The 25,070-nt window shown below is 33.3% G+C and overlaps 4 protein-coding genes across 7 annotated transcripts; 2 read left to right on the plus strand and 2 right to left on the minus strand.

The window, feature by feature from the left end:
- Window positions 1-7,108: 7,108 nt before the first annotated feature.
- On the minus strand, window positions 7,109-11,513 carry LOC107406902 (MLO-like protein 4). The gene is made up of 15 exons (XM_025069645.3): window positions 10,849-11,513; window positions 10,686-10,743; window positions 10,352-10,575; window positions 10,075-10,191; window positions 9,937-9,994; window positions 9,681-9,820; window positions 9,424-9,498; window positions 9,173-9,258; window positions 8,911-8,960; window positions 8,773-8,813; window positions 8,450-8,620; window positions 8,320-8,355; window positions 8,125-8,192; window positions 7,947-8,007; window positions 7,109-7,855 (listed from the first exon to the last, which is right to left on the minus strand). Exons 1-15 carry the CDS (start codon window positions 10,972-10,974, stop codon window positions 7,472-7,474), a joined length of 1,695 nt encoding a protein of 564 aa, XP_024925413.3. The 5' UTR covers window positions 10,975-11,513; the 3' UTR covers window positions 7,109-7,471.
- Window positions 11,514-14,177: 2,664 nt separating this feature from the next.
- Window positions 14,178-15,578, minus strand: LOC107424452 (thiosulfate sulfurtransferase 18). Of its 2 annotated transcripts, XM_016034264.4 has the most exons (6): window positions 15,416-15,578; window positions 15,206-15,286; window positions 14,991-15,070; window positions 14,807-14,877; window positions 14,620-14,673; window positions 14,178-14,448 (listed from the first exon to the last, which is right to left on the minus strand). In XM_016034264.4, exons 1-6 carry the CDS (start codon window positions 15,430-15,432, stop codon window positions 14,320-14,322), a joined length of 432 nt encoding a protein of 143 aa, XP_015889750.1. In that variant the 5' UTR covers window positions 15,433-15,578; the 3' UTR covers window positions 14,178-14,319. The 2 variants fall into 2 exon arrangements, with proteins under 2 accessions (XP_015889750.1, XP_015889749.3); XM_016034263.4 differs by having other exon boundaries at window positions 15,206-15,431.
- Window positions 15,579-16,564: 986 nt separating this feature from the next.
- LOC107424447 (rRNA (cytosine-C(5))-methyltransferase NOP2C) lies at window positions 16,565-19,854 on the plus strand. 3 transcript variants are annotated; one of them, XM_048478941.2, is made up of 9 exons: window positions 16,565-16,884; window positions 17,071-17,215; window positions 17,323-17,413; window positions 17,691-17,896; window positions 17,983-18,225; window positions 18,340-18,471; window positions 18,688-18,729; window positions 18,822-18,883; window positions 19,523-19,662. In XM_048478941.2, the coding sequence occupies exons 1-8, from the start codon at window positions 16,769-16,771 to the stop codon at window positions 18,840-18,842; spliced, it is 996 nt and encodes a 331-aa protein (XP_048334898.2). In that variant the 5' UTR covers window positions 16,565-16,768; the 3' UTR covers window positions 18,843-18,883; window positions 19,523-19,662. The 3 variants fall into 3 exon arrangements, with proteins under 3 accessions (XP_048334898.2, XP_048334897.2, XP_015889744.3); XM_048478940.2 differs by having other exon boundaries at window positions 16,566-16,884; window positions 18,662-18,729; window positions 19,523-19,854; XM_016034258.4 differs by having other exon boundaries at window positions 16,567-16,884; window positions 17,691-17,888; window positions 17,993-18,225; window positions 18,662-18,729; window positions 19,523-19,854.
- A 1,153-nt stretch (window positions 19,855-21,007) lies between these two features.
- LOC107424407 (oligopeptide transporter 7) lies at window positions 21,008-25,000 on the plus strand. Its single transcript, XM_048478939.2, has 6 exons — window positions 21,008-21,338; window positions 21,425-22,028; window positions 22,575-23,144; window positions 23,414-23,669; window positions 23,813-23,995; window positions 24,105-25,000. Exons 1-6 carry the CDS (start codon window positions 21,299-21,301, stop codon window positions 24,723-24,725), a joined length of 2,274 nt encoding a protein of 757 aa, XP_048334896.2. The 5' UTR covers window positions 21,008-21,298; the 3' UTR covers window positions 24,726-25,000.
- Window positions 25,001-25,070: the final 70 nt, after the last annotated feature.

Genomic DNA, 25,070 nt, shown 5'->3' on the forward strand with positions numbered 1-25,070 from the left:
AAATATATAAAAAAAACAAACAAACAAATTTAAACTATCAAAAGCAAACGATATGAACAAAGTAGTGAGGCAAGAAAACTTATATCAATAATCTTTGTTCGATACCTCCAAATAACAATCAGGAAAGACTTGCATTACTTTAGGCAATGCTGCAATGGAATTGATCTGTCTTATTTTAAAGTTGAATGTCTTATGAGTTTTTTGTTTCTTCAGTTAGGCATTATTCGTACTGTTACAGTCCTGCTTTGCTTTGCTCTAAAGTTTGCTTTTTGCTGTCATCAATTGGCAGATTTTGAGACCCTAGTTCCGTTCTTTTTTTTTTATTTTTTGACGAAGCATGCACTGCTTTGATTCTGAGTATGAATTATGAAATACCATTTCGCTTATGTTTTTTCATGTTTTGGACGTCTTAGACTGGCCGTTGTCCACGTACAATATACATGGGCCTATGAAATTGAGTCAATTTACATTGTATGGGCTTGTGGCAAGCTTTGATCATAAAATAGGGTTTTTTCGAAAAGTAGCCACCCCCTAATATGATTTTTGAAGAATAGCAAAATTTTTTTTTAAAAAAAAAAACTAGCCACCTTGGGACAAAAATACCCATGATAAAATTGAAAATTACGCAATAAATTTTTTTTACCCTTTCCTTCTTCCTCTACATAGCTGTTCATGCAAGGGTTTCTCTAACAGGCCACTCTTTGCATCTCATCTCCTCTCACTCTCATTTTCTTGTATTTTCTCATATCTGAAACTAAACTCAAGTAAAAATTTTATCTTTTTTCTTATTAGATGAAACTAAGGAAATACGTATTTTTTTTTTCTCTTTTTTCTTGTATTTTTTGTTAGTTTTGGAATTTTTAAGCTTTTTATTTAATATGGGTATGCAAGAAATTAATTTATGAGCTGTTATATGTGAGTTTAAAGATATTTAGGTGGCATATGGTTTGAAAATGAGGGAAAATTTGTGTAAAACTGAAAAATTTTAAAAAACAGTAAAAATAAAGGAAATTTGGCAAAAAAGATGAAATTCCACTATTTTCCTCCAGTTTGTTAGTTTTTGCAAGTTTTCCACTAATTTTTCGCCAATTTTCCGCCAGTAGGAAAAAGCTATATTTGGCCCAAAAAAAAAAACAGAATCAACTTTTTTAATATAGTTAATATATTTGTTTAGTATTATTCAAATTTTTATATATTTATTGATTTAGTTTAATCTTATTCATTTAATTTTGTAGTAAAATGGAAGATGATGATATTGTAATTGCAGTTTTATACAATGGAACATTGGTACAAAATGATGGTGGTAATTGGGAATATCGAAATGGTAAAAATATAATAGTTTCCGTCGGCAAGAGATGCACAAAATCAGAGTTAGAGGATGAGATTTTTAATTCTATTGAGATAGATCGAAATGAATATTTGCTAAAGCTAAAATAGATATATGGACGATGTGCAAAAAATTTGGATCCTACAGAAATACGCTGTGATAGAGATTGAAATGCTTTCTTCAAGAAGTGAGGAATGGAAGGATGACAATGATGCGAAAGTTGAACATGTATCTAGAAATGTTTATCAAATAGCATTTGCTTTGGATAGTGGGAGTAATCTTCATTCTTTTGCTTGTCCTCCAATTGACGTTCGTCTACCACAAGTTTTCGGTACTGAATCTATTCAGGCTACATCTCAGGAAATTATGGTTTACGAAACTCAGTTTAGAGATCAAGTTGATGTTTGTGGGGCCTGGATATCATTTAACATCCATAAAGGAATTAATGTTGGAGGTGACTATGCTTAACGGTTTCCTAACAATGAGGAGTATGAGCAATTGCATAATATTGATCATTATGAGAATTACAATGTAGCAGGGGATGATGTTGATCATAATGATGTAGATTTTGATCATGAGTTGCCGGACAATGATAATGATATGCATTCTGAAATGAACAATGAAAGAGTTGATGATATTAGGGTTCATCATGCTACAAGTGACCACATATCATCGAGCAACAGAAGTGGTTCTATGGCCATATTTTCGTCAAAGTTCACTGGCTGTGAGAGCATTGTAGTTGGACAATTATTTCCCAACAAACGTGACTTACAGAATAAACTGAGTGTCTATTGCATGCGTGAAAATAAGGAGTTCAAGGTGACATGGTCAACTACACAACGGTATGAGGTTGTATGCTTGGAAAATACTTGTAAATGGCAACTGCGTGCAACCACATTTAAAAATGGAGAAATATTTGTTGTGAGAATTTTTGAAAATAGAGGATAATAACCCTGAGACTCTTACACGTGTCAAAACAGAGGATAATAACAATTGCTCCTTATAACATGTGTTCTCATTACTATACTGCGGATGCATATCGTGCAGCTTATGCTGAGTTCACTTACCCTGTGTTAGATGAAAAATAGTGGCATGCTCCGGATGATGTGGTAAGTCGTATTGTTCTTCCTCCGAGATGGGCACGTAGGCCAGCCGCTAGGTCGAGGATGCAACGCATACCATCTGAAGGTGAAGATGTTATTGAACGTAAATGTAGCCGATGCGGTGGTGTTAGACATTATAGGCAGAGATGTATAAATCCATTGTCTTACGCTTCGAATTAGGAAGTTTTAATTTAGTGTTATGGTTTAATATATTTTGATAATTATTTCATATTTTGGATATTATATTTTCTACTCGACGATGGAAGATTTATTAGGAATTTTTTTTTTTTTTAGAATTTAATCCCAAATGAAAAGAGATTTTTTGGAGTTGATTTTAAATCTTTAGTTTACATCTCATTTTATGAAATATCCAAATGATTTTGAAAAGTAAAACAAATATATATCATTTTTTCTTTTCTTTAAAATGGTTATTGATTTTAAACGTCAATATATTTTTTGTCTCCACTCTCAATTTTTTTACTCCACTATTAGCTTAAATAATCTATTAAAAATTGATTTTTCAAGTGGAGGAAATTAGTTTTCGATAGGAGTAAATATTATTCAACAATTTTCGCTTGGAGGAAAAATTTTCCAACAGGAAGAAAAAATTTTCAATAGGAGGAAAACGATTTCTGCTTGGAGGAAAAATTTTCCACCAAGCGGAAAATTATCGAGAAGCTTCAATTAGTTCCATATGAGATTTCCGACTAGAGGAAAATTTTTCCAATAAGTGGAAAATTTTTCAGAATCTGCAATTGAGTTCGTAATATGTTTGTGCATAATGAAATTCTAATAAATAAACATGGTATATTTTCTTTAAGGTCAATTAGTTATCCTTACATCAATAACACATCGTTATCTTCGTTAAATAAACATTATAAGCCACTATTATCTTTACAATTAAAAATCTAATATAATAAAGAATATGCATCTATAAACATGATAAAAGTGAAAAAAAAAAAAAAAAAAAAAAACATCACCACCCAGCTCATATGCTTAATTTTTTGTTGTAAGTTTTACTCTTTTTCTTCAGTAGGATATCCACATTCAACCATAGGAAATTTCCTTTTTCAATTTGAAATAAGTTTCTAAAGTAGGAACCAAATTTATCATGAGGATCCAAATTTATCAATAGCATGATTATGAGTTAACTATCTAGTTTACAGAACTCACTTTCCAGATCACTCATGGAAGAAGAAAAAGAAGTACATACAAAAAAACCTAAAGGGAAAAAGGAAATCAATTGGAGCAATGAAGAAGAAGAATCTAAATGTATACTTTTATATATCTTTTTCCCTTTTAAATGAAAGTTTTTTGCATAATAGATTTATTCCACTTCACTTTATTATTTAGCCACACGAAGCCTCCATTGAAGTAAAACAACATAAGGATTTTTAGATTTGCAAAGAGTACCTGGGAGCAAATAAGCATTGACAATAATAGCTTCCAAAACACTACTCAAAGACAAGAAATTTTTTTTATAAATGGAATCAATCATAACAGTGTTTGGAAGCTTTGCTCTTCTATATTTCTTCCTCAACTGGTTGATACATTCAGGCCTCTTCTTAGTAGTTCCATCTCTATGTTGCTCACTCCACACCTACAACATTCCACACATCCCCAATTCCCCATTAGTAGAAATAAAACTTGGCCAATCTAAAATCTTTACCTTTACCCATTTCCATAACCAAAAACCCAAAACAAAGGTTCAAACTTTGGATTTTTTCTTTTCTTTTCCCTCAATTTTCTCATTAACCAAACACCAGAGAATACATTGAAAAAATATGAAATTAAGTGTAAAAAAGAAAAAAGAAAAAAAAAAGCTCTGTACCTCCTGAGTGATATCAAAGAGAAGAATTGCTGGGGTAGCATCACTGAAATAAGCAGTACAAGTCTTGAGGATTTGAGAAGAAATCCAATTTCAATTGGGTCGTTTGGTCTCTTTTCCATTTCCAATTTTGGGATCTATATCTTGGTCTTCTTCTTCTTTTTCTTCAAGGGATATTATGGATCTGGCATATTCGATGAATCTAAGAAATGGGTCCTCCTCTTCTACTTCCAAATCTTCAATGGCCATGTCTAAATCCTTTGTTTTTTTTTTTTTTTCAACGAGTTCATATATAAAATTTTCTTGGATTAATTACTTTGCTAAAGCAAAATTCCAATATTACAACAGTTCATAAATAATCAACCACTAGCCAAAAAAAAAAAAAAAAGTTAGAGAAAGAAGAATAGGTAGTTGCGGCAGCATCAACACAGACGCAACTTGCAGCTGTGGCGACAACTAACTTTTGGCGGTGACAGTAATGGTGCAGATGCAGCGATGGCAATGGTGTTGGTGCTACAACGACTGGCTCTTGGTGGCGACGATAATGGTGTAGCTACAGTGATGACTAGCTCTTGATGGCTATGGCTATGGCAATGATGCGGCTGCAATGATGACTAGCTCTTGGTGGTGACTGCAATGGTGTTTTTTGAAAGGGAAATTAGAAAGAGAAAGCCCTAGCTAAGTTTTGAAAGGGAAAGGTAAAAGGAAACCAGGAAAAAAATTTTAAAAAAATATAATAAAGGATATTTTGGTCCAAATGTGTTACAAGTTGGTTATTTTTTTTAAAAAAAATTTTTTTTGCTATTTTTCAATTTTAAATCAGACAAGTGGCTATTTTTCAAAAAAAACCCCATAAAATACTACCAACTTTTAGAATTTTTGCCTAAATGCTATTTAGATTTCCTTAGGGAAGCAAATTGCCATTTCAGTACCCCGGAACCTGCTGTTCGGACTTTTGCAATTGATGATTTGTACAATACGATTGAAACAATCCCTTATTTGTTAGAATACTAAAATCAACAAAACAATTTTGAAGGTAAAAATAAATATTTTAAATTTAAAAATTTTGGGCCCAATAAAAAAAGTTTTCTAAGTTTCTGTTTGACCCGATCCAATGAGTGTCGACGACTAAGATTTGGTAAATTAACACAACGCTCTAAGATTCCAGAAGGCATGTAAGCGCATCACTCTCGTCTCCATTAGGCGCCTGTTTGTTTATTTCAATGCAAATAACGTCGATGTGCTCCATATTAGTGATATATATGGTAGTCTTTCTGCCATTTATAATATTGTTTATGCTTTTCATAAAAAAAAGAAAAAAAAGAAAAAAAGAATATTGTTTATGCTGCCCCTTCACAAGGAAGCCGCATATCATCATGAAGATCCCTTCTACCCGACACATCTAAGCTTATAAGGCCTGGAATGCCGAAGCCCATCATATCCAATTAACTTTAGTGAGCTTAATGTTAGGATTGGGCCTTTTATAGTTTGGTTCTTCAAAATGGGAAGTACCCTGTAGGAGATGCTTCTGGTTTTGCACTTGCTTTCGTTTGCCCGACTTAAATTCTTCCCTGTTTGCACATGTTCTCAGCTCTCTCTTCTTTGAATTTTGGGTTCGCCAACTCAAAACACTCTATTTTAAATACATAGGTGGTCTGAGACAGTAATTAACAAATTTTAAAATAAATATCATTAACATGAACCGAGCTTATAAATAATAAATATATGAAAACAAAACACCAAAGATTCATAAAAGACCTCCGCATGAAATCGGTCTCACTCTCTCATGGTGAAAATAGAGCCGTACCTTGAACATTATTCAGAATCCGGATGCCAGCCTTTACATCCTTCCAAAAATATTATTCTTTCTTTATTTCGCAGCTATCTGACGCCAGACTATGCTACTCTTTCTTTTCTACTCTCCTAAGCAAGTGGTAACCACTGTTTTATTCTGTTCGATTCTGCACTGTTCGTTCTATCCGAACCGAACCTATGCTGCGTACCAAATGCATCATAAAATCCATTTCCCATTCTCATAATTTTCTCTGACCTTTGAAATTTAACTATGACGCCGTCTTTCCATCTGCATGCATGTGCTTCCTGTAAATTTTTTTGGTTGAGAGCAAAAGGGAAGGGCACTGTATTAATGATGATCAACGATTATGCAAAATATAAATATAAATTAGAGAAAGATATCAGAAAGTATATTTTAGATATTTTATAAAAGGAGCTGTGTGGGTAGAAAAATTAGTCGTGCAAATAGAAGCTTCCCTTCCAAAATATTTTGATAACTATCAACTCCAATTTTCAAAAAAGTGTCTTGAATAATACTCTCGTGTAAATGTTAAAACCAATTAATGGAGACATGTTTGGTAATGAAAATCAGTAAATGAATTATCTTCCTTTTTTTTTTTTTTTTTTTTTTGTTTGGGAGGGGGGAGGGAGGTGTTTAGAAATAAATAGCATAGTTCATAGTTTTTTTTTTTTTTAAATATATATATATATATATATATGCGATTCGAATATTAATTCATGTTGTACCTTTATTCTACTCAGTTTCAAATTTAATTTTGATTTCAATATATGAATAATAAATAATTTAAATTGTAATTCAAAATATAATCAACTTAAAAAATTAAAAGATAGAATTGAAAAAAAGAAGAAAATTTATAGCATCATAATAACATGTCTCACATGAAAAATCAAAATGAAGTTGAAAAAATTAAAAAAAAAAACACCAGCTGAAATGAAATAATTGAAAATACGTAGCCTAATTTAAAGAACTTTACGATTGATGAGTAGATTAACATTAACATTACTTTTGAAAAACAATCATGTTCTACTCTTGGACATAAGTTTGAACTTGTAGAAGATTATTGATGCCTTTCGATCCAAAAACCACTTTCCTTCTAAAGAAAATTGTTCACAATATTTCATGTCCCTTCCATTTTGCACACCAGGTTGAAAAAGAGTAGGTTGGAGGGCCAATTGACCCTGAAATCCAGTAAAAATGGCTTTGGCTATATATCTATATATATATTTCATATTTGCCTTCTATTGATTTTCCATTATATGGCAGTTTAGCCTTTTAGTTGGATTTACAAAAAATTCTTTGCTGTATAATCATTAGTAGAATTAATATAGTCCAAAAGCAACTGATATCTATCAAGCTTTTAGCAATGACAAAAGCTGATTCTATAGGACATTAAGAGCTTAAGGTGGTAAAAGGAGCAACTCATTTGTTGCACCATTATCATTATCTTTACCATCACTGCTTCTACTGTCGAAAGCAAAACCAGAAAGTTGTAAATTCCCATCACCATTCAATATTCCACAACTTTGATCCTGTCCTATAGATGCCTCTCTATTCGATAGACATGTATCTTGGAGTCTAAAGGACTTTCCTAATTCCATGCTGCTATTCGAGCCAGATTCACTGATCTTGTTCATGTCGTACACGGTAGAAACTGAAGATGTTGCAGTCAGGAGTGCAGCAGAAGAGGGTGTACTTTTTCTTGCCTTAACTCTTCTCTGCCATCCTGATAGAGATTTTCTTACATTTTCGGTCATTACTGATTTCTTGAACCTCGAACCCATCTAGAATTAGATGATCAACTGTGAGAAACAGAGAGAGGGAAAGTAATGGATAATGAAAGAATGAGATTGTGAAGAACTAAAAAAATCTAACCTGTGTGATTATAACATAGAGTGGGAATGTTATATAGCTACACCAGAACTGGGAAGTTACCCTGCAGTGATGAGCAGTAAGATTCTGGTCATAATGCAAAAACGTTTGGTAACCAAGAATATGACACCATATATATTGTAACTGCTTAGGAAATGGTGTTTTAGTGGTTAATTTATACCCAAAAATCAAGCGGACGACAAGGAAAATGCGGTTGTCCATGAAACATGAAGGTTCTCTAATTTCCCACTGAAAACAAAATGTGACAGTAAAACATCATGAATAAGCACCACCAACAACTCATTGTAGTAGAAAGAAAAGAAATGCAACACTTCATGTGCCGGTATTAAATTTGAAGATATGACTAAATTCTTACCAAGGACCAGATGAAATTTGCCATCTCAAATGCATTCTACAACAAATACCAGTAGAATAGATAAGAGTGCAGAATATGGTTCTAAAAGTATATTTTGAAGTGGAAAAACAGATGTTATTGATATACTTACCTGGAAGGATATGAAATGTATTAACTGCAATAGAAACTTGGGCTTTCCAAACCAAAATAGGTCATCCCTCAGGTTAAACTGATGGTTTTCGAAGGCCGGGGAATTATCTGTGATTTCAACTGCCAACTTTACCACCACTCTGTGGAGCTTGGTTCCGATAAGCAGGATCAGCTATCATATATAATCCAACAAAGAAGAAAAGAAAAAAAAAAAAAAAAAAAAAAAAAAAAAAAAAAAAGAAAAAAGGCGATTATACAAGGCCTACGTAAAGCACGCATGGAGAAGTTGAAGACTCAAAAGGGGACAGAACAGAGTTTACTTACAATGGCCGGAAGAAAGGAAAGCCAAAAGTAAATATTGCTTCCTGGATGTGTAATTAAGTAGGAGTTTATGCTTTAAAGATTAGCTCCAAAATAAATATATCAATATTACAAGGACAATTCAGATTCATAGAAAATTACCATGAAAATCTAGAAATATGCAAAATATGGCATATATCCAAAGAGGCACACTGCAAAAAGACATCCAAAATACATCAGCTGAGAACACCAATACCAAACATTCACAATTATTTGTACAAAGAATACATCCTATAAAGGAATTTGCCTTTAAAGGGTTTACAGGATCCATATATTTCTTGTTTATCTTTTCTATACAAATCAGGGCAATGATGATATGAAAATATAAGCTCCAAATGATCAAAGAATAGTAAAAAGGTGGTACCTGATGCCTACAATGTGACGAAACTCATCCTCCATGCTCCGAAGCAAATAACTATGGAAATCATACGTCAAAGGAAGTTGATGCTTCTACAATAGAGACCATAAAAGCTATGAAAAATGTATGCAATGGATAACAGAAAGCAGTGTGTGGTTTACAACTTGCAAGACATAATTTTTCTTGTGTGAGATAAAAATAGATCCTACAAAAGAAAAAACATCAAGAACACTGATTTAGATAGGGGAAAAACCCACGGTGAGGAATCCCAAACGCAGAGCCATGTAGTCCGATCGGTTTATAGAGCTCCAGAACTGGCGGCAGAAACAGAGCTGCAAGTTCAAATGATAAAGCACTTAAGAAAGCAAAGCAGGTCGTTTTTTTTTTTTGCTTTTTTTTATTAGCTGATATAGTTGTGACATGACTTAAGTTGTACTCACACTGAGCAAAGTTGCAAGATTTCAAGCACTTGAACCAAAAACAAAGAAAAGGAGACATTGTTTAAGAAGATTACCAGCCAAACGAGAACTCTGTGTTGGCTCCAAGAATGCGATGTTCGATGAGAAATAAAAGTAGATAGTCTCCTCATTTTCATACTATTTGGCATAGCTTGTGGAGCAGGAGAAAATTTATTTGCAAAGATATCCCAAGGAACTTAAAAAAAAAATAAGGAAGTGAAGGGACAATTAAATATATAAGTAAAAAAAAAAAAAAAAGAAATAAAGAGAAAAAAAATAATAAATCGTTATAATCAGCTAAAAAATGTGCACCTGGTATGCTCTGGGCATTGGTTTTGGCTTCATTTTCCCATATTCTCCAGCTATAAATCTACATTAACTAACTTAGTAAAAAATGTGCATGGGAGAGTTAAGAGGACATAAATTATAATAAAAAAAGATCACCCCAACCTTAATCATAGCAAAAGCAATGGAGGCGAAGCTGTAAAAAACATGTGTAACACCGAGCACAAATACGAAACGATGAAGCTGTTCAAGACTATCATGAGATGCAAAAGATTCTTTACCCTGCAAAATTTAAAAGAAATCTCAGCACACTCAAATGGAGAGATCAAAAGGGTGGTCATTTTCTCATATAGTCTATTAGTTCTTCCATTTCTAAATAAGAATAGCTACTTTGAATGCCATATGAAATCCAGAATCAGAAAATGACAGAGGAAGAAACTACCTTAGGACAATAATCATGAAAGCCATGCTTGTGATGCTCTTCAAAAACCGACTTATTCAAATAATCTGAGCTTGAGACAAAACTATGTCTAACAGAATGGGATCCATGCTTCATTGCACATGGATAAAAACGGTTGTCCTGAACCGTCGATTTAACACAAATCTTGGCCACAATTATAATCCAATGACCCATCAATAACGATAGAACCCCAAAAAGCATTAGCTCTGTTTTCATAATGATCAAAATACTATTAACAAAAAACTCTTTTTAACTAAAAAACAAACCCTCTTTTAACTTTTTTCTTCTTTTTTTTTTTGTTTTTTTTTTTAATTACCTTCTTTGATCTTCTCCAGAGCAGCAAGTAGAGATTTCCTATGAGTCTTACCCAACCACTATAGGAATTAAAGAAAAGAATGTTATCAAATTTATAGATTTAAGAAACCAACCAAAAAAAAAAAAAAAAAAAAAAAACCATAAAAAAAGAATGAATTGGTTACCTTTCCAAAATGTTCCAAACAGGAATTAACAAGGAACCCAAGAGGAACCATTACACAAATTACAGTAGCAACTGCCCATGTGGGAGTTTCAGCCAAAGACCTCTCTTCTAGCATATGCTCCATCATTTTCTAACTCAAATCAAGAATCTTTGAACCAATTCTGCTACTGGGTTTTGACAATTTTCACAAATCCACATAAAAAACGAATACCCGGTTTGCTATTTAATCGATTCCATTGCAAACTTCATTGCAGATCATAAATGAAACGACATATAGGAAATGTGGGCTTTTGCTGTGCCTGAATTTGAGACCGTTCATCAGAAAAAATTTAAGAGAAACATGCATAGAATGTCAGTTTGACGAACCAGTTTTGCATGATGACCATAAAATGGGTCCCAGTGACTGATCTCAAAGGCCATGAGGCATAGAGACAGGCACTGCACATTTGAAAGTCTGAACGTGATTATGTCTCTGTCCCCGATCTCTTCCATGAAATGGTCAAAAAAATAAATAAATAAATAAATTTTTATTGAAATCAAAATACAAAATTAGCCCATTTCTAATTTATATAAATTGCTCTATTTTATTGATTCTGCAGGTTCGTTTGGGAATTTTGCTGTCAGATTATTAAATCCGCTGGTTCGGCAACATGATTATGAATCCCTACTAAAGTTGAAACAGAAACAAAGTGATAACAGGACGAAAAATACACAAATTCAACAATTAAAGAAATAGACTCCTCTGTATTTTTCGAATATATACAAATAGAGAGCAAAGTGAAAAGAATAAATTAAAAAATTAAAAAATAAGAGGAAAATAAATAAAATAAAAAATATATGAAAACGTCGATTATGTGAATTTTTATTCCAGCGGGCCACTGGCTAGAAATTTAATATTTTTTATTTTTTAACAAAGCACTTAATGTATAACTTATCCAAAAAGTTTGACATTCTATCTTATTTAAATTTATATTTTCATGCATAAATACAAATATTCAACCATTGGAGGTATTGCTCATCATCATAAATTTAGTATTGATTAATATAATTTATCCAAAAATATTTCGATTTCTCGGCAATTTATTTATATATCATTGTCAAGCTAAGAGAATCACTTAACCGATTCGTTATGAAAACTGTTACGAAAAATAAAATAAAACAATAGCAATAAAAAAATAAAATAGAACACATAGATTTACATGGAAAATCTTTAACAGGAAAAACTACGGACAAAGAGAGGCAAGCTTTTCTTAATGAAGCTTGGTACAAAAGGTGAGCAAAATAGAGTGATTAAAATCCTCAAAGAATACAACCGAAAAAAACCCCCGAAATATATATATATATATATTATACGGACGGAATAAACTAAAAATTAGAAAGGTCCCCTCGACCTCCGCTTCCACCACAGAGCCCATTTTTCCTCTCAAAATAGATTTTATCAAATGAGTTGCACCGCGAGCTTTTTGGATCGGATCAACAAGAATTCGGATCAACGACTCTAACAAAAACTGTGTTGAAATGCAAGGTTCACTAATTCTAAAAAAATAAATAAATGAAAGATACGGCTTGAATAGGATAAAAATATATATTGCTGTTAATTGTAATGCGTTCTAGATGACCACTAAAATCCAGCTACTCTCTAAAACCTATATTTGAAATCTATGTTGAAAATTATCATAAGAGCATACAATGGGTTCTTTAAGATAAAATAGTATATTTTTTAAAATAAAAAATATTTTTTAAAATAACTAATAAAATTTAAAAATACTTTCCAACAAATTTTATATTTAAACTCTCTATTTTTATTTTTTATAAATATTTATTATTTTACTTGTAATATTTTTTTTATATAAATTATCTACCTCTTAAATATTATAATAATGATATAAAAAAATATATTACATTCAATTAAATTTATATAATATTAAAATAAAAAATAATTTTGAATTTTTATATTTGAATAATCAAACTAATTTTTTATATTAAAAAATCAAAATAAAAAATTTATTAAAATTTTTTTAAATATTAATTTTTTAAAATAAAAAAAATACTACATTTAAAAAATCTCTTAAAAATATTTTAAAATTTTTACCTCTATTTCCAAAAAATCTGTATATTTTTTTTTAAAATTTATAATTTTAAATTCCACGTAGTTCCCTAAGACTAAGAGGTAAGGTGTCTTATAATAATGGTGGTTGGGATAGTAGATAGCTATCCTAATGGGTCTACTATTACTACGCAATGAATGCATTGAGGCCAACAAGGCAGGGTTGGTAGGGGAACCAAGCTTTCATCTGTACTGTCCCTTCAAACTCAATAAATGACCTAACTAAGCTCCCCACTTTAATAATATATATATATGTTTTTTTTTCTGGGTTTTGGTTACGAGCAACACTTGATTATAATAATGTAAATACAAACAGTAAAGGTATGTGATTTTGATTGATCAAGTGGCAGAGTTTCCACATCCCAGCCTGTGTGTGCCCGGGATCGAGTCTTAGCTCAAATTTTTTGAAGTATATAAGGTTTTAATATTGTGGTGTAAATTAAAAATCTGTGTTCCACAAGTGAGGTCTGAACTCTGAAATCTGATGAACTAGACTGGAAAATAAGTAATTTCAAGGTGCATTTTGTGCCAATGAATCATGCATGATTGAGCAAATAAATAAATAAATAAAAGATTTCAGACAACGAGCCCAATTCAAAAATTAAAAAAAAAAAAAAAATTTAATCATGAGAAGAGAATATTAAAGATGGACATGGCTTAAAATTTCAGTGCTCACATTGTACAACTCATTATATGTATGCCATCTAGGTTAGTGAATCAACTTATTATTATTTGTAAAATTAATATTCTATATAATTAATTGCTATTTATTTGGCCCTAGGCATCAGGAATTAATATTTTTAGTCTCCAATTAAACTTAATATTGGAAGCCGTATTATTCAAATAGTCGATTAATAAATTTTATTGAATTTTTTAGTTTATTTTTAAACTCTGTATATTAGGAATTAACAACTCTTGATTTTATTTTTGCTTTCAAGTTTTTGCGTTTTTAGTCTTATGTATACCAAAAGCAATAATGCTATAAGATAATTTGAAACAAAAATTCTAATAAAAGTATTAGTTCCGTGTTTCTAAAAGTTACATAAATTGTCTTAAAAGAAAAGGCAAACTCATAGATTGGAGCCCAATCTAAAACAGAGACACTGATTTTTCTAACCCACCATCACTGCAATCATGCCTCTGTTTTTTGTGACATACCAAGGAAGACAAAATTTACTCGCTTCATATATCAGCTTATATTAAGCTAAAATCAATGGAATGTATTTCATAGAAAACCACCATGATAGTTTTTATTATTATTTATTTTGTTGATTTTAATTTTCCACATTTTCCTCCATATATAGGAAATGAGGCATTAACATTGAGAAGAATAGAAAGTAGTACATATACATTGGAAAATACAAATTAAGGTTTGTCTATAACTTCTTTGAGCTTTATAACTTGTTGGAGCTCGTCTTCTGGCTTCTTAATAGAAAACCTATTTTCAAGCCAAGCCAGATAACCTCCTCCCATGTTGCGTACATCTTTGAATCCCTGCCATTTCCATACAATAAACATTAAAGAGAAAGAAGGAACAAATATGAAAATGGTCAAATAGGATATATGCATATTTTATTTATTTATTGGATTTACCAGATTGACATGAGCTATCAACTAATTAAGAACCTTGAAAATTTTGGTAACATAAAATTTGAATCTACTTACATCTTTCAGCATATCAGCAGCTGCAGATAACGATCTGACCCCACTTCGACAACCCTAGATCGGTAAAAGTTTAATCAGATACCAGAAGATTTTGCATGCTTGTTTGTTTACAGGGAAAATGATAAAGTTTAACAAAGAATGCCAAAAGAACTTTCTTATGAAGAATTCGTGAAATTAGATAAATTACCACGATCAGACGCTCCTCTTTCTTGCAAGTAGATGAAACCTTTTCCAAAAATTCAGGGTTTTTTACCATTCCTGAAACCCAAATAATTGATTTTCTTATGCACAAATATATATATATATATATATAATTTAATTGAAGAAAATATTGGAAAATAATTTGTATGAATGGAGAGTTAATTAAGTACCTCCTGGTGTATTAAACAGGTAAGGAATATTGAAAATCTTTGGTGCATCCACATGACCCTCCTTGAACTCCTCCACCGTCCTATCGCAAATTTAATTAAAACCCACAATAATTTCGAAATCCCAGTTGAAATTTCCTTCATGATTCAGTGATTCGTGAAGAAAATTAAAAGAATAACCCTACGAAATTATAGAACAGAGAAGAATCTCAACGTACCTAACATCCAAATAGCCATAGCCAGACTTGATCAATTCCTTAGCTTCATGAATATCAACGGTGACAACCTCTGGTCGTGGGCTAAATAAAAGCAGAACAAGAAGAACAAACCCAAAGGACAAACCAACCCAAGCAACACCCATATAAGAATAAACAATGAAGTATACAAATTTTTGGTGTGAAAACTAAATAGTTAGATTAAAAAGTCACCTTTCTATAGAGCCCATGAGGAAGAATTAGTGCTTGTATATATAAGTACACTTGATTGGTTTGCCAGAAAAACAAAAACCAGCAAAATCTACAAAACGTGGGCCGAGAATGCAGGGTGCTGCAGACTTTCGCTGCAGCTGTTTTGTGCATTGGTTTATAATGAGGAAGGAAGAGTAGTAAAAAGATAAGCCATGTACAGTGCCGGCTGAGTAGAACCCAATGAAGTCTGGCCACGTAAGAGTTAATGTAATGACACTATTATTTATTTATTTATCATTTTTTATTAAGTTCACTTTTTGTTTTTTTGATAAAAAAATAATAAGTGAAAAGTCCCTATCTTTTTTCTTTATTTTACATAATCTATAGTTGATAATAGGCAAATGTATAAAATCTGTGCAATATTTTATATTGGGCCATACGTCATGCGTGAGTCTTTAAGATAAGCAAATAATAATAATAATAATAATAATATTTGTAATAAAATAACAATAAAAAATTAATTCCTGATTTTAGCAAATGCAGTTTCGTTGCCGTTATTTATAATCTTCAGTTGTTGTTATGTCATCAAAAAGAAGGATGCTATTTGGTGTACGCCAAATATTTTTGGATTCTTTCACGTAGATATACTAATAAATACACTTTTTTTGGTAATTATTAATAAATACACTTATCTTGTTTAAAATTGCTTTATTTAATGGAAGCCACGGTGAGATCCACGGATGTCATATATGACAGGCCATAGATTAAAGTATCTTGTTTTTATTGGCTTTTGGACCTCGTTGTTAATCGGCCATTTGTAATTTTTTTAAACATTTTCTTTATCTAAATGATTGGAACTTTGGTTTGAATCTGGACAGTGTTCTTCCTGTGCAGTGCATTAATCGGATTATCCATTAAAGTGCCACTCTTGTGGAATTGGGTGGTTTGGTCACTGGGGTTCGTGAATAGTTTTGAAATTGTTAGTATTGCGGCTATTGCCACAACAAAAACAACAAACAAAAAAAAAAAAAAAAAAAAAAAAAAAAAAAAAAAAAAGAGAAAAAACAGAAAAAAGGATTGTTACTGAAAAAGGAGGTAAAAATAAAATAAAATAAAGAGAAAAAAGGAAAAGACAATTGTGTACAAAAAACAAGAGGCGTCTTTCATCAAAACGCAGGCCGTAGATAAGTTAAAAAAAAAAAAAAAAATTAAGGTTGAAAGTTGGAACCTCCGTTGTGGTCTCTCTTTAGGGCTCACTTCTTCTATCAGCAAAGAAAAGAAAAAATCAAATCTTTATGGGGGGGTATAAGTTTGAGGTTGTAAATTGAATAGGCTGGTTGGTCTGGATTAGAGGGATTCACAGCTGCTTGTTTGATGGAAGAGGAAACTTCAAAGCTACCGCTGCCGGGTGCTTTTGTTGAGTTTTTGGAGGCCAATGGGGTTGACCCTTCCATATACTCTGACACCGATTCCACCCCTCGTTACATAAGGTATACAATAATTTATAATACAAAAATATGACTTTTTTCCTCTGTAATTGCTAAAATTGTGGGGGGCTTTGTGTTCTTTTTTTTTTTTTTTTTTTTTTTTTCAGATTTAGATGTACTGCTAATAGATATTGATTTTGTGCCAATGCAAGTTTTTATTTAAATCTTTTTTGGGTTTTAATGGAGAAGGTTGAAACCTGGATGTGAAGCTGAAATTGATGAAGTTGAAGCTGAGATAAAGTGTAAGCTTGAGAGAGTGAGTTGGTTGCCTGGTTTTTATTCCCTTCCGCCCAATATTCATATTGCTAATTCAAAAGCATACCAGCAAGGGAAGGTAATGGACTAAAATCTTTTTAAAAGAAACTTTGGTTTTTTCTTCTTATTCTTCTTATTTTCGTATGAAAGATTGGTTTTTTGTTGATTTAATTGTCTGCATTTCAGATATACGGGATTGATGCAGCTTCTGGAGCTGCTGTTTCAGCTTTGAATATATCAGCTGGAGATCATGTCCTTGATCTATGTGCTGCTCCTGGTAAATTTCGAGGCTTAAAACTACATATGGTTTGCTAAGAAGGGCATCTCATTTATAGTTAAAATGGTTGTTAAAGAAAAATATGGTTGAGATAGATATTTTTTACCGTTCAGATCACTCAACTTATTTTGCAATTACATGTCATCGTGAATCCTATCACGTGATGCATATTCATTTACAATAAGTCATAACAATCTGTAGGTAAGTTTTGGTTTTCGTTTTCTGTTGCATTTGATCATATTTGGACTTTGATTTCTTCTGCATCTTTTATCTACAGGTGCTAAGCTTTGTCTTATGCTGGACCTTCTTGGTGACTTGGGTTCTGCGACTGGTGTTGATGTGTCAAGACATCGTCTAGCAGCTTGTAGAACAATGCTGCAGAAATATGCATCAGGCAACCGAAGCCGGCTTTTTGTTGCTGATGGGACAGCATTTTCCCTCATTCCTATCAGAGTTCAACCAGATTCTAAATCATGTAAATATGTCAGGATTTACAAATTTTAGAAGCTTCAATTATATGATACTGTAATTTCTTTGCCCTGTTTTTGATGTGTTATCATTCCATCTAGAATTATATAGGTGAATCTGCATTCGGAGAAAAGGTGGAGCGATTCAAGGAGTGGACATCTAGGAGAACATGGAAAGAAAGGAAAAAAGCAGCTAGAGCAAGAGATACTGTTGCTTTGCTTCCTGGAATTCAACAGCCAGAGCTTATCTTTTATGGTAAGCACTCTGGTATAGTTGGGCTAAGTAAAGATGAATTATATCAAACTCATAGCGATGGTGATTTTTTGAGCTCTGGATATGATAAGGTAAATGGCTTAAAACTTTCACAAAGAATTTTGTTCTTTTTTTGTTACTAACACTAGTTCAGGTTTGTCCAGTTTGTGTAGAGGATATTGACTAAATGGGTTATGTATATTCAGATCCTAGTAGATGCAGAGTGCACTCATGATGGTTCAATTAAACATATCCAAAAATTTGAACAGTGGGGCTGGAAAACTCTTGAACATCGTGTATTGCATGCAGAGAGAACTGATAGCCTGACTGTGCTTCAGGTAACTAATACAAGCTATAATAGAAGTAATGCACTTAGGTTTTAGTGATTTCAATTTCTCCCTTATATGCATCCTGTGGCACGAGAAGTTGGGCTTGCTAGTTTTTGTAAATTTGTGGTCCTCCATTCGTATATTGTTGTTGTTGTTATTTGTTTTTCTTTTGTTATAGATATTTGTCTTTGGCTTGCAGTTAAAACTCCTAACTAATGGATTTAGGTTGCTGAAAGCTGGAGGGCTGCTTGTCTACAGCACTTGCAGGTGGCTTTCTGGGCTTTTCCTGTAGATATTGAAAGACCAAATTTGCATACACATTTTCCTGTTTACTCACTTTTTCCTCTTGTGTCGATTAGTTTGACAGTTGCTCAAAATGAAGATGTGGTTGAGCAATTCCTTAAGGAGAATGCTTTTGCTGGTATGGTCCTTTGTGCATTGGGATGCAATTTTACAAAAACTTATTATTTTGGTGTATTGCTAATGATGTTTTGATGTACTTAACATTAGATCGTCCTAAGGATTTTGATGAAGGGAAGTTTGATTTATATTAGGTTAGCTTTTTGCTGAGCAGATATTTGAGGATCAACTTCTATCTGCCATTTCATTTTCAATAATGTAGTGCTGATTTTTCTCTTGATCATTGTCTGCATTCTCTTTGATTCTTTGATTTGTTTGTTTATGTGCTGACCTGAATCCTTAAAGAGGGCATATTTGATTTCCTCATTAGAGTGATGAGATGGTAGGAAGTTATTTTTAGCATTTAAACTTTGAATGGGGATTTATCTGTTTTGGGATGACAGTTAGTTGTGGAAGACTTGGTATTCAAGTTAACCTATAGAATCTAGATACTAAATATTAGTCTTTTGCTGTCTCTAATCCTCGGTGGAAGTTGTTCTTACTATTTTCTATGAAGAACAATTGTGTTGTCCATCCGTATTCTTGAATTCTAAACTGATTGATTCACTGTTACTGGAATTCTAATTGCAACCATCATGGCCGTCCTCCATCATCATTTACTTTTATGTTTTGGTCAAACGATTCGTTCTTTATTTTGCAGAGTTGCAGGAGATAGAAGCTGCAAAAGGTTGGCCTTGTCGGAGCGGTTTGATACCAAAAACCTTGCGTTTTGATCCCTTGACATCAAGAACTAGTGGACTTTTTGTTGCCAAGTTCACAAAATTGGTCGTTTGACCAACCGGTTTGTTTTTCTTCATTAAATAATTTATTTGTCCTTATAGCTTTTATGGGGTCGAAGAATTGTTTTTTCCTGTGTTACATTCGGGGAAACAAAGAAATGAATAGAAAAAAATTTTCATGCTTCCTTGAAAAAATCGAATATCTAATTTATACATTACTATTTATTTATTTATTAAATTTTCCTTGATCAAATTACGTGATTGAAATTATCCGTACGTTTTTTCTTCTTTCAAAGTAGATTTAAGACACGGAACGTAATCATAATTTTTCCTATGAAAATTCTTCAAATCTCCAAGTAGAGTTGTATCTTTCTCTCACTCTACCTAAGAGAACCTATAGCTAATACATATATTTCAACCTATTTCTCATGAATGATATATTTCAACCTATTATTTCTTCTAAAATATCAAATTGAAAGCTGTTTCGGTAGAGGCCTAGGTTCACTCTATTTGAATAAAATTTGTCGCCCAAATCTATAATATATAGTCAAACGAGTCTAGCTATTCATATTATTATCTACGCTTGAAAAATAAAAAAATAATAATTACTGTAATTTTAAGGGAATATTATTGTAAATCAACAGTATTTATATAAATATAATAATTTCACACAACTTTAATAACCATTATTCATTCAATATTGTAATATCACCCCCCAAATATTAGATGATTAGAATCAAGTGGTGGAAAGTAATAAAATAAAGAAGCACCAAAAAGTTAAAGCAATTGGACATATCTAAAAAAAATATTATTTTCAATATAAAGGATGCACATTAGTTTGAAATCAATTTTTTTGTTTTAAAGAGTGGCTTTGGAAATGCTCTTTGTTAAAGTCCCGACTTGCGCTATGAATCTGCAATCTGCAAAAAAATTTAAAAAAAAAAAAATCTCTAAACTTTACACAACATGGGCTTTTCCACTGCCATTAGTCTAATATTGGCCCACATGATTGTCGAAGAGTTTTTTTTTTTTGATAAAAATGATTGTCGGAGAGTTATGTTTGTCGTCCATCATAAATAATCATAAAACATAATAAGTCCACGTGGCAATTATAAAGCAAAAAGTCATAATAAAACACAGTAGAATGAGTCCGTTTTCAAGGCTGCACAGTAGAATGAATCCATTTTCAAGGCTCGTCCCCGTTTGACTGGTTTTGATTTGATTATTATGAGAACATTACTAGCCACGTACCACCTAATCAACAAGTGTATATTGCCCTCAAATGGGTGCGGATACATTTATGAGTGGGAGCCAATCCAATTTCTTTATTTGAAGTATTTAAAAGCAATTTCTGCAAGCAGTTAATTTTTATGATATTAGTCGGTCTTTTTCCGTATTCGTACAAAAGCCACAGGTTTTTATCATTTATTATTTACTGGTCTCCATCTTGCCAGCTGTGTTTACTTTCATCTCCATCGGCTGTGACATTAAGGTCAATCGAATCTTCAAATCGAAGGGTTACCAAGTTATTTAGAATCCAGAAACACGAGTCTTTGAACGGTCATGATTGAGTAGTGCATTGACAACCATAAAATCGGACTAGTCAAATCATAGGCCAGCCCAATTTTTATACATGGGCCATGGATTCCGTAAAACAAACCTGCTTTTCTTTCTGATCCCGCCAGAGGACCAAGACGATGACCGGTGCCACTCACCATGAAATCACAGCTCCTCTCAGTAAGCCTTTCACTTTTTCTTTCTCTTTTGCTTCGTTTTTATTTTTCTTCAATCAAAACCTGACGATTTGTGATCTTTCCGTACAGTTGAGAAGGATAAAACTCCATTTCCGGCAAACGATGCTTCCGCTTCACGTTCACCATCACCGGAACTCTCCGGCGACGAGAATTCTCCTATCGAGCAAGTTGCCCTCACGGTTCCGATCACAGACGATCCGTCCCTTCCGACCGTCACGTTCCGTATGTGGACGCTCGGAACCCTGGCGTGCGTGCTACTCTCGTTCCTCAACCAGTTCTTCTGGTACAGAAGAGAGCCTCTATCCATCTCATCGATCTCGGCGCAGATCGCGGTTCTACCGCTGGGGCATTTGATGGCGTCCACGATCACTGACCGAGTTTTCTTCAAGGGGAAGAAATGGGAATTCACGCTGAATCCGGGACCGTTCAATGTAAAAGAGCACGTGCTAATTACAATATTCGCGAATTCCGGAGCTGGGAACGTGTACGCAATACACATAGTGAGCGCCGTGAGGATATTTTACAAGAAGAATTTGAGTTTTTTGGTGGGCATGCTGGTGGTTATAACGACCCAGGTGCTAGGTTTCGGTTGGGCTGGTGTGTTCCGGCGTTACTTGGTGGAGCCTGCGGCTATGTGGTGGCCGCAAAATCTCGTACAAGTTTCACTTTTCAGGTAACTCGTAAAATTTTTTATATATACCACGGTAACGTTGACCGGGCCTTTATGTCCCTTGGTCAACTAAAAAGTTAAAGAAAAGGTGGCCTAAAATTTTATCTATTTATTTGTTAATTTATTAGTGTCGTGACAAAATAATTAATATTTTCTATTGTCCGAGTGGTTTTGTTGGGCTGGGCCTTGATCCTATTTTGTATTTACGGCTGAAAAATGAAAGTTACGTTTCAAGGGGTAAGTCCGTAGTCTTTTTTTTTTTTTTTTTTTTGTTTCTTTTTCCAAAAGGTTTTATGGAGAGAATTTTTTGTTACAATAAATCATGGTGACACTCATTTATTAATTCGACATTTTGTTAATACGTTTATCAATTTTACCAGAACTCTGTGCAAGTGAACAGAATTTTCCATAATTCATAGTTGTATTGGAGAAATTCATACCCAAGTTATCGAATCACTTCATTAAGGACCAGAATAAATTGCTTGTAGAAGTTTTTGATATTTATGTTGTAGTTGCAGTTATTCACTTAGTTGTCCATTTTGGATGCAGGGCACTGCATGAGAAAGAGAAGAGACGAAAGGGTGGATTAACAAGGATTCAGTTCTTTCTCATTGCCTTCACTTGCAGTTTTGCTTACTATGTCCTTCCAGGCTACCTATTCTCACGGTTAACATCGGTCTCTTGGATTTGCTGGATATTCCCTGCTTCAATCTTAGCACAACAGATAGGTTCAGGACTTCATGGTCTTGGAATTGGTGCTTTTGGATTCGATTGGTCCAGCATATCCTCTTACCTTCAAAGCCCACTTGCTAGTCCCTGGTTTGCCACTGCCAATGTTGCTGCTGGCTTTGCCTTTTTGATGTATGTTGTTACCCCTATTACTTACTGGTTCAATATGTACAAGGCCAAAACATTTCCCATTTTTTCAGATGGCCTCTTCACATCCACTGGCCAAACTTACAACATCTCAGCCATTATAGACTCCAATTTCCACATTGATTCAGCCGCATATGACCGAAATGGCCCTCTTTATATCAGCACCTTCTTTGCTATAGCCTATGGTATCAATTTTGCTTCCCTTTCTGCCATTATTGTTCACGTTTTCCTCTTCCATGGGAGGTATTTTAGCTAAACTTTTTACGTCATTTTGAATTATTTTAGTTAAGTTTTGAATGCATGTTTCATGTTCTTCAATGGGTTTAATTTACTTGGTTGCATTATGGCGTTTAATAGCTGTAGAAGAAACTTAGTTTGGATTTTTCGTGTGCTCCTCGCATTTTGTTTTTAATGGCTCTTCCTAAATTGCCATACAGAAAGTTAGTACATCTGTACATGTCTTCATATCACATTAAGTTTTGTAAATGGGTCTAATTTTTTCAAGCATGCAGAGAAATATGGCAGCTAAGCAAGTCTGCGTTCAAGGAGAAGAATGTAGATGTGCACACGAAGCTCATGAGAAGATATAAACAAGTTCCTGAGTGGTGGTTTACGTGCATCCTTTTGGTTAACATAGCAGCAACCATATTTACATGCCACTATTACAATGATCAACTCCAATTGAAATGGTGGGGCATCCTGCTAGCATGTGGTATAGCCTTTTTTTTCACGCTTCCTATTGGAATCATTAAGGCCACAACAAATCAGGTAATTAAGCTCCATGTTATTTAACATATTATCTTCTTCTTTTCCTCAACGTTATAATACTACATTTTAGTTCAATATGTATGTTAAATCTTTGCGTACTTTTATTGCTCTAATGAAAAACAATCTTTTTCATTGATGAACAGCAACCATCCCTGAATGTGATTACGGAGTATATCATTGGATATATATACCCTGGTTATCCTGTTGCTAATATGTGCTTTAAAGTTTATGGGTTTATAAGCATGAAACAGGGGATTGCATTCTTAGAAGACTTCAAGCTCGGTCATTATATGAAAATTCCTCCTAGATCAATGTTCATGGCACAGGTTAGTTCCCATCTGTTTCTCTTCCCTTAGATATATAAACATTGTCGAAATTGACGGACAATTTACTCAATAAGTTTCCTGATAACTTTGTGAATGATTTTCTTATCAGGTAGTTGGCACTTTCATATCAGCATTTGTGCATTTAGGAACAGCATGGTGGCTTATGGACACAGTCCCAGACATATGTGACAGAGCATTGTTACCAGCAGACAGCCCCTGGACTTGCCCTGGTGACCATGTGTTCTATGATGCTTCTGTCATCTGGGGATTGATTGGGCCACGCAAAATCTTTGGTGATCTGGGCCATTATTCGTCCATCAACTGGTTTTTCTTAATTGGTGCTGTAGCTCCTTTGTTAGTTTGGCTTGCACAAAAGGCCTTCCCAAGCAAGGAATGGATTAGACTTATCAATATGCCTGTGCTCTTAGGGGCAACGGTGGAGATGCCTCCAGCTACTGCCGTCAACTACATCAGTTGGATTCTCATCGGATTCGCCTCGGGCTTCGTTGCTTACAGATACTACCGCGGCTGGTGGAGTCGACACAACTATGTCTTATCTGGTGCACTTGATGCTGGATTAGCCTTCATGGGAGTGTTGCTATACTTGTGTCTTGGAATGGAACATGTAAGCCTTAAATGGTGGGGCAATGACTCCGAAGGTTGTCCATTGGCTTCTTGCCCAACAGAACAAGGGGTTTTAGTTAAAGGTTGTCCTGCAATTTTAGCCTAAAGTGTTTTGAATTCTACTGTTTGATTGAATTGTATTGAAGCCTTGTAATTCCTTGTGCTATGTAGATTTGTATATAACTCAATACTAGATAGCTTCTTTTTTTTTCAATAATTTTTTATTTAGTATTATTATTATAATTATAATTATTATTTTGGGTAGAGTGAGGGAGGAATCACTGGCTTTACTACCTGAGCTGTCCCATAGGGACAGTGCTCTTTTGTTATCGGCGAAGTATTTGTTCATAATTTATATGAAAGATCATTCTATTTCTCTTATGCTATTTTTTTCAAATAAAATATAAAGTAAGTTTTTTAGTAATAAAAATAAAAAGTAGTTCAAAATTCT

This window comes from Ziziphus jujuba, chromosome 7, assembly GCF_031755915.1.
Source record: "Ziziphus jujuba cultivar Dongzao chromosome 7, ASM3175591v1".
Lineage (NCBI taxonomy): Eukaryota > Viridiplantae > Streptophyta > Magnoliopsida > Rosales > Rhamnaceae > Ziziphus > Ziziphus jujuba.

What these genes read in the sequence shown, in the direction of transcription:
- LOC107424407 (XM_048478939.2), top strand. Translation starts at nt 21,299, where the DNA reads ATGACCGGTGCCACTCACCATGAAATCACAGCTCCTCTCA. An exon ending in GTTTTCCTCTTCCATGGGAG is followed by an intron (nt 23,145 to 23,413) that starts GTATTTTAGCTA and finishes TCAAGCATGCAG; the next exon opens with AGAAATATGGCAGCTAAGCA. An exon ending in TTAAGGCCACAACAAATCAG is followed by an intron (nt 23,670 to 23,812) that starts GTAATTAAGCTC and finishes ATTGATGAACAG; the next exon opens with CAACCATCCCTGAATGTGAT.
- LOC107424452 (XM_016034263.4), bottom strand. Translation starts at nt 15,348, where the DNA reads ATGGGTGTTGCTTGGGTTGGTTTGTCCTTTGGGTTTGTTCTTCTTGTT. An exon ending in CCTGTTTAATACACCAGGAG is followed by an intron (nt 14,878 to 14,990) that starts GTACTTAATTAA and finishes TTTGGGTTTCAG; the next exon opens with GAATGGTAAAAAACCCTGAA. An exon ending in AAGAGGAGCGTCTGATCGTG is followed by an intron (nt 14,674 to 14,806) that starts GTAATTTATCTA and finishes TTACCGATCTAG; the next exon opens with GGTTGTCGAAGTGGGGTCAG.
- LOC107406902 (XM_025069645.3), bottom strand. Translation starts at nt 10,974, where the DNA reads ATGATGGAGCATATGCTAGAAGAGAGGTCTTTGGCTGAAACTCCCACA. An exon ending in TTCATGATTATTGTCCTAAG is followed by an intron (nt 10,192 to 10,351) that starts GTAGTTTCTTCC and finishes TAAATTTTGCAG; the next exon opens with GGTAAAGAATCTTTTGCATC. An exon ending in TCTATGTTATAATCACACAG is followed by an intron (nt 7,856 to 7,946) that starts GTTAGATTTTTT and finishes ATCTAATTCTAG; the next exon opens with ATGGGTTCGAGGTTCAAGAA.
- LOC107424447 (XM_048478940.2), top strand. Translation starts at nt 16,769, where the DNA reads ATGGAAGAGGAAACTTCAAAGCTACCGCTGCCGGGTGCTTTTGTTGAG. An exon ending in AAGCATACCAGCAAGGGAAG is followed by an intron (nt 17,216 to 17,322) that starts GTAATGGACTAA and finishes TCTGCATTTCAG; the next exon opens with ATATACGGGATTGATGCAGC. An exon ending in ATTCTAAATCATGTAAATAT is followed by an intron (nt 17,897 to 17,982) that starts GTCAGGATTTAC and finishes CATTCCATCTAG; the next exon opens with AATTATATAGGTGAATCTGC.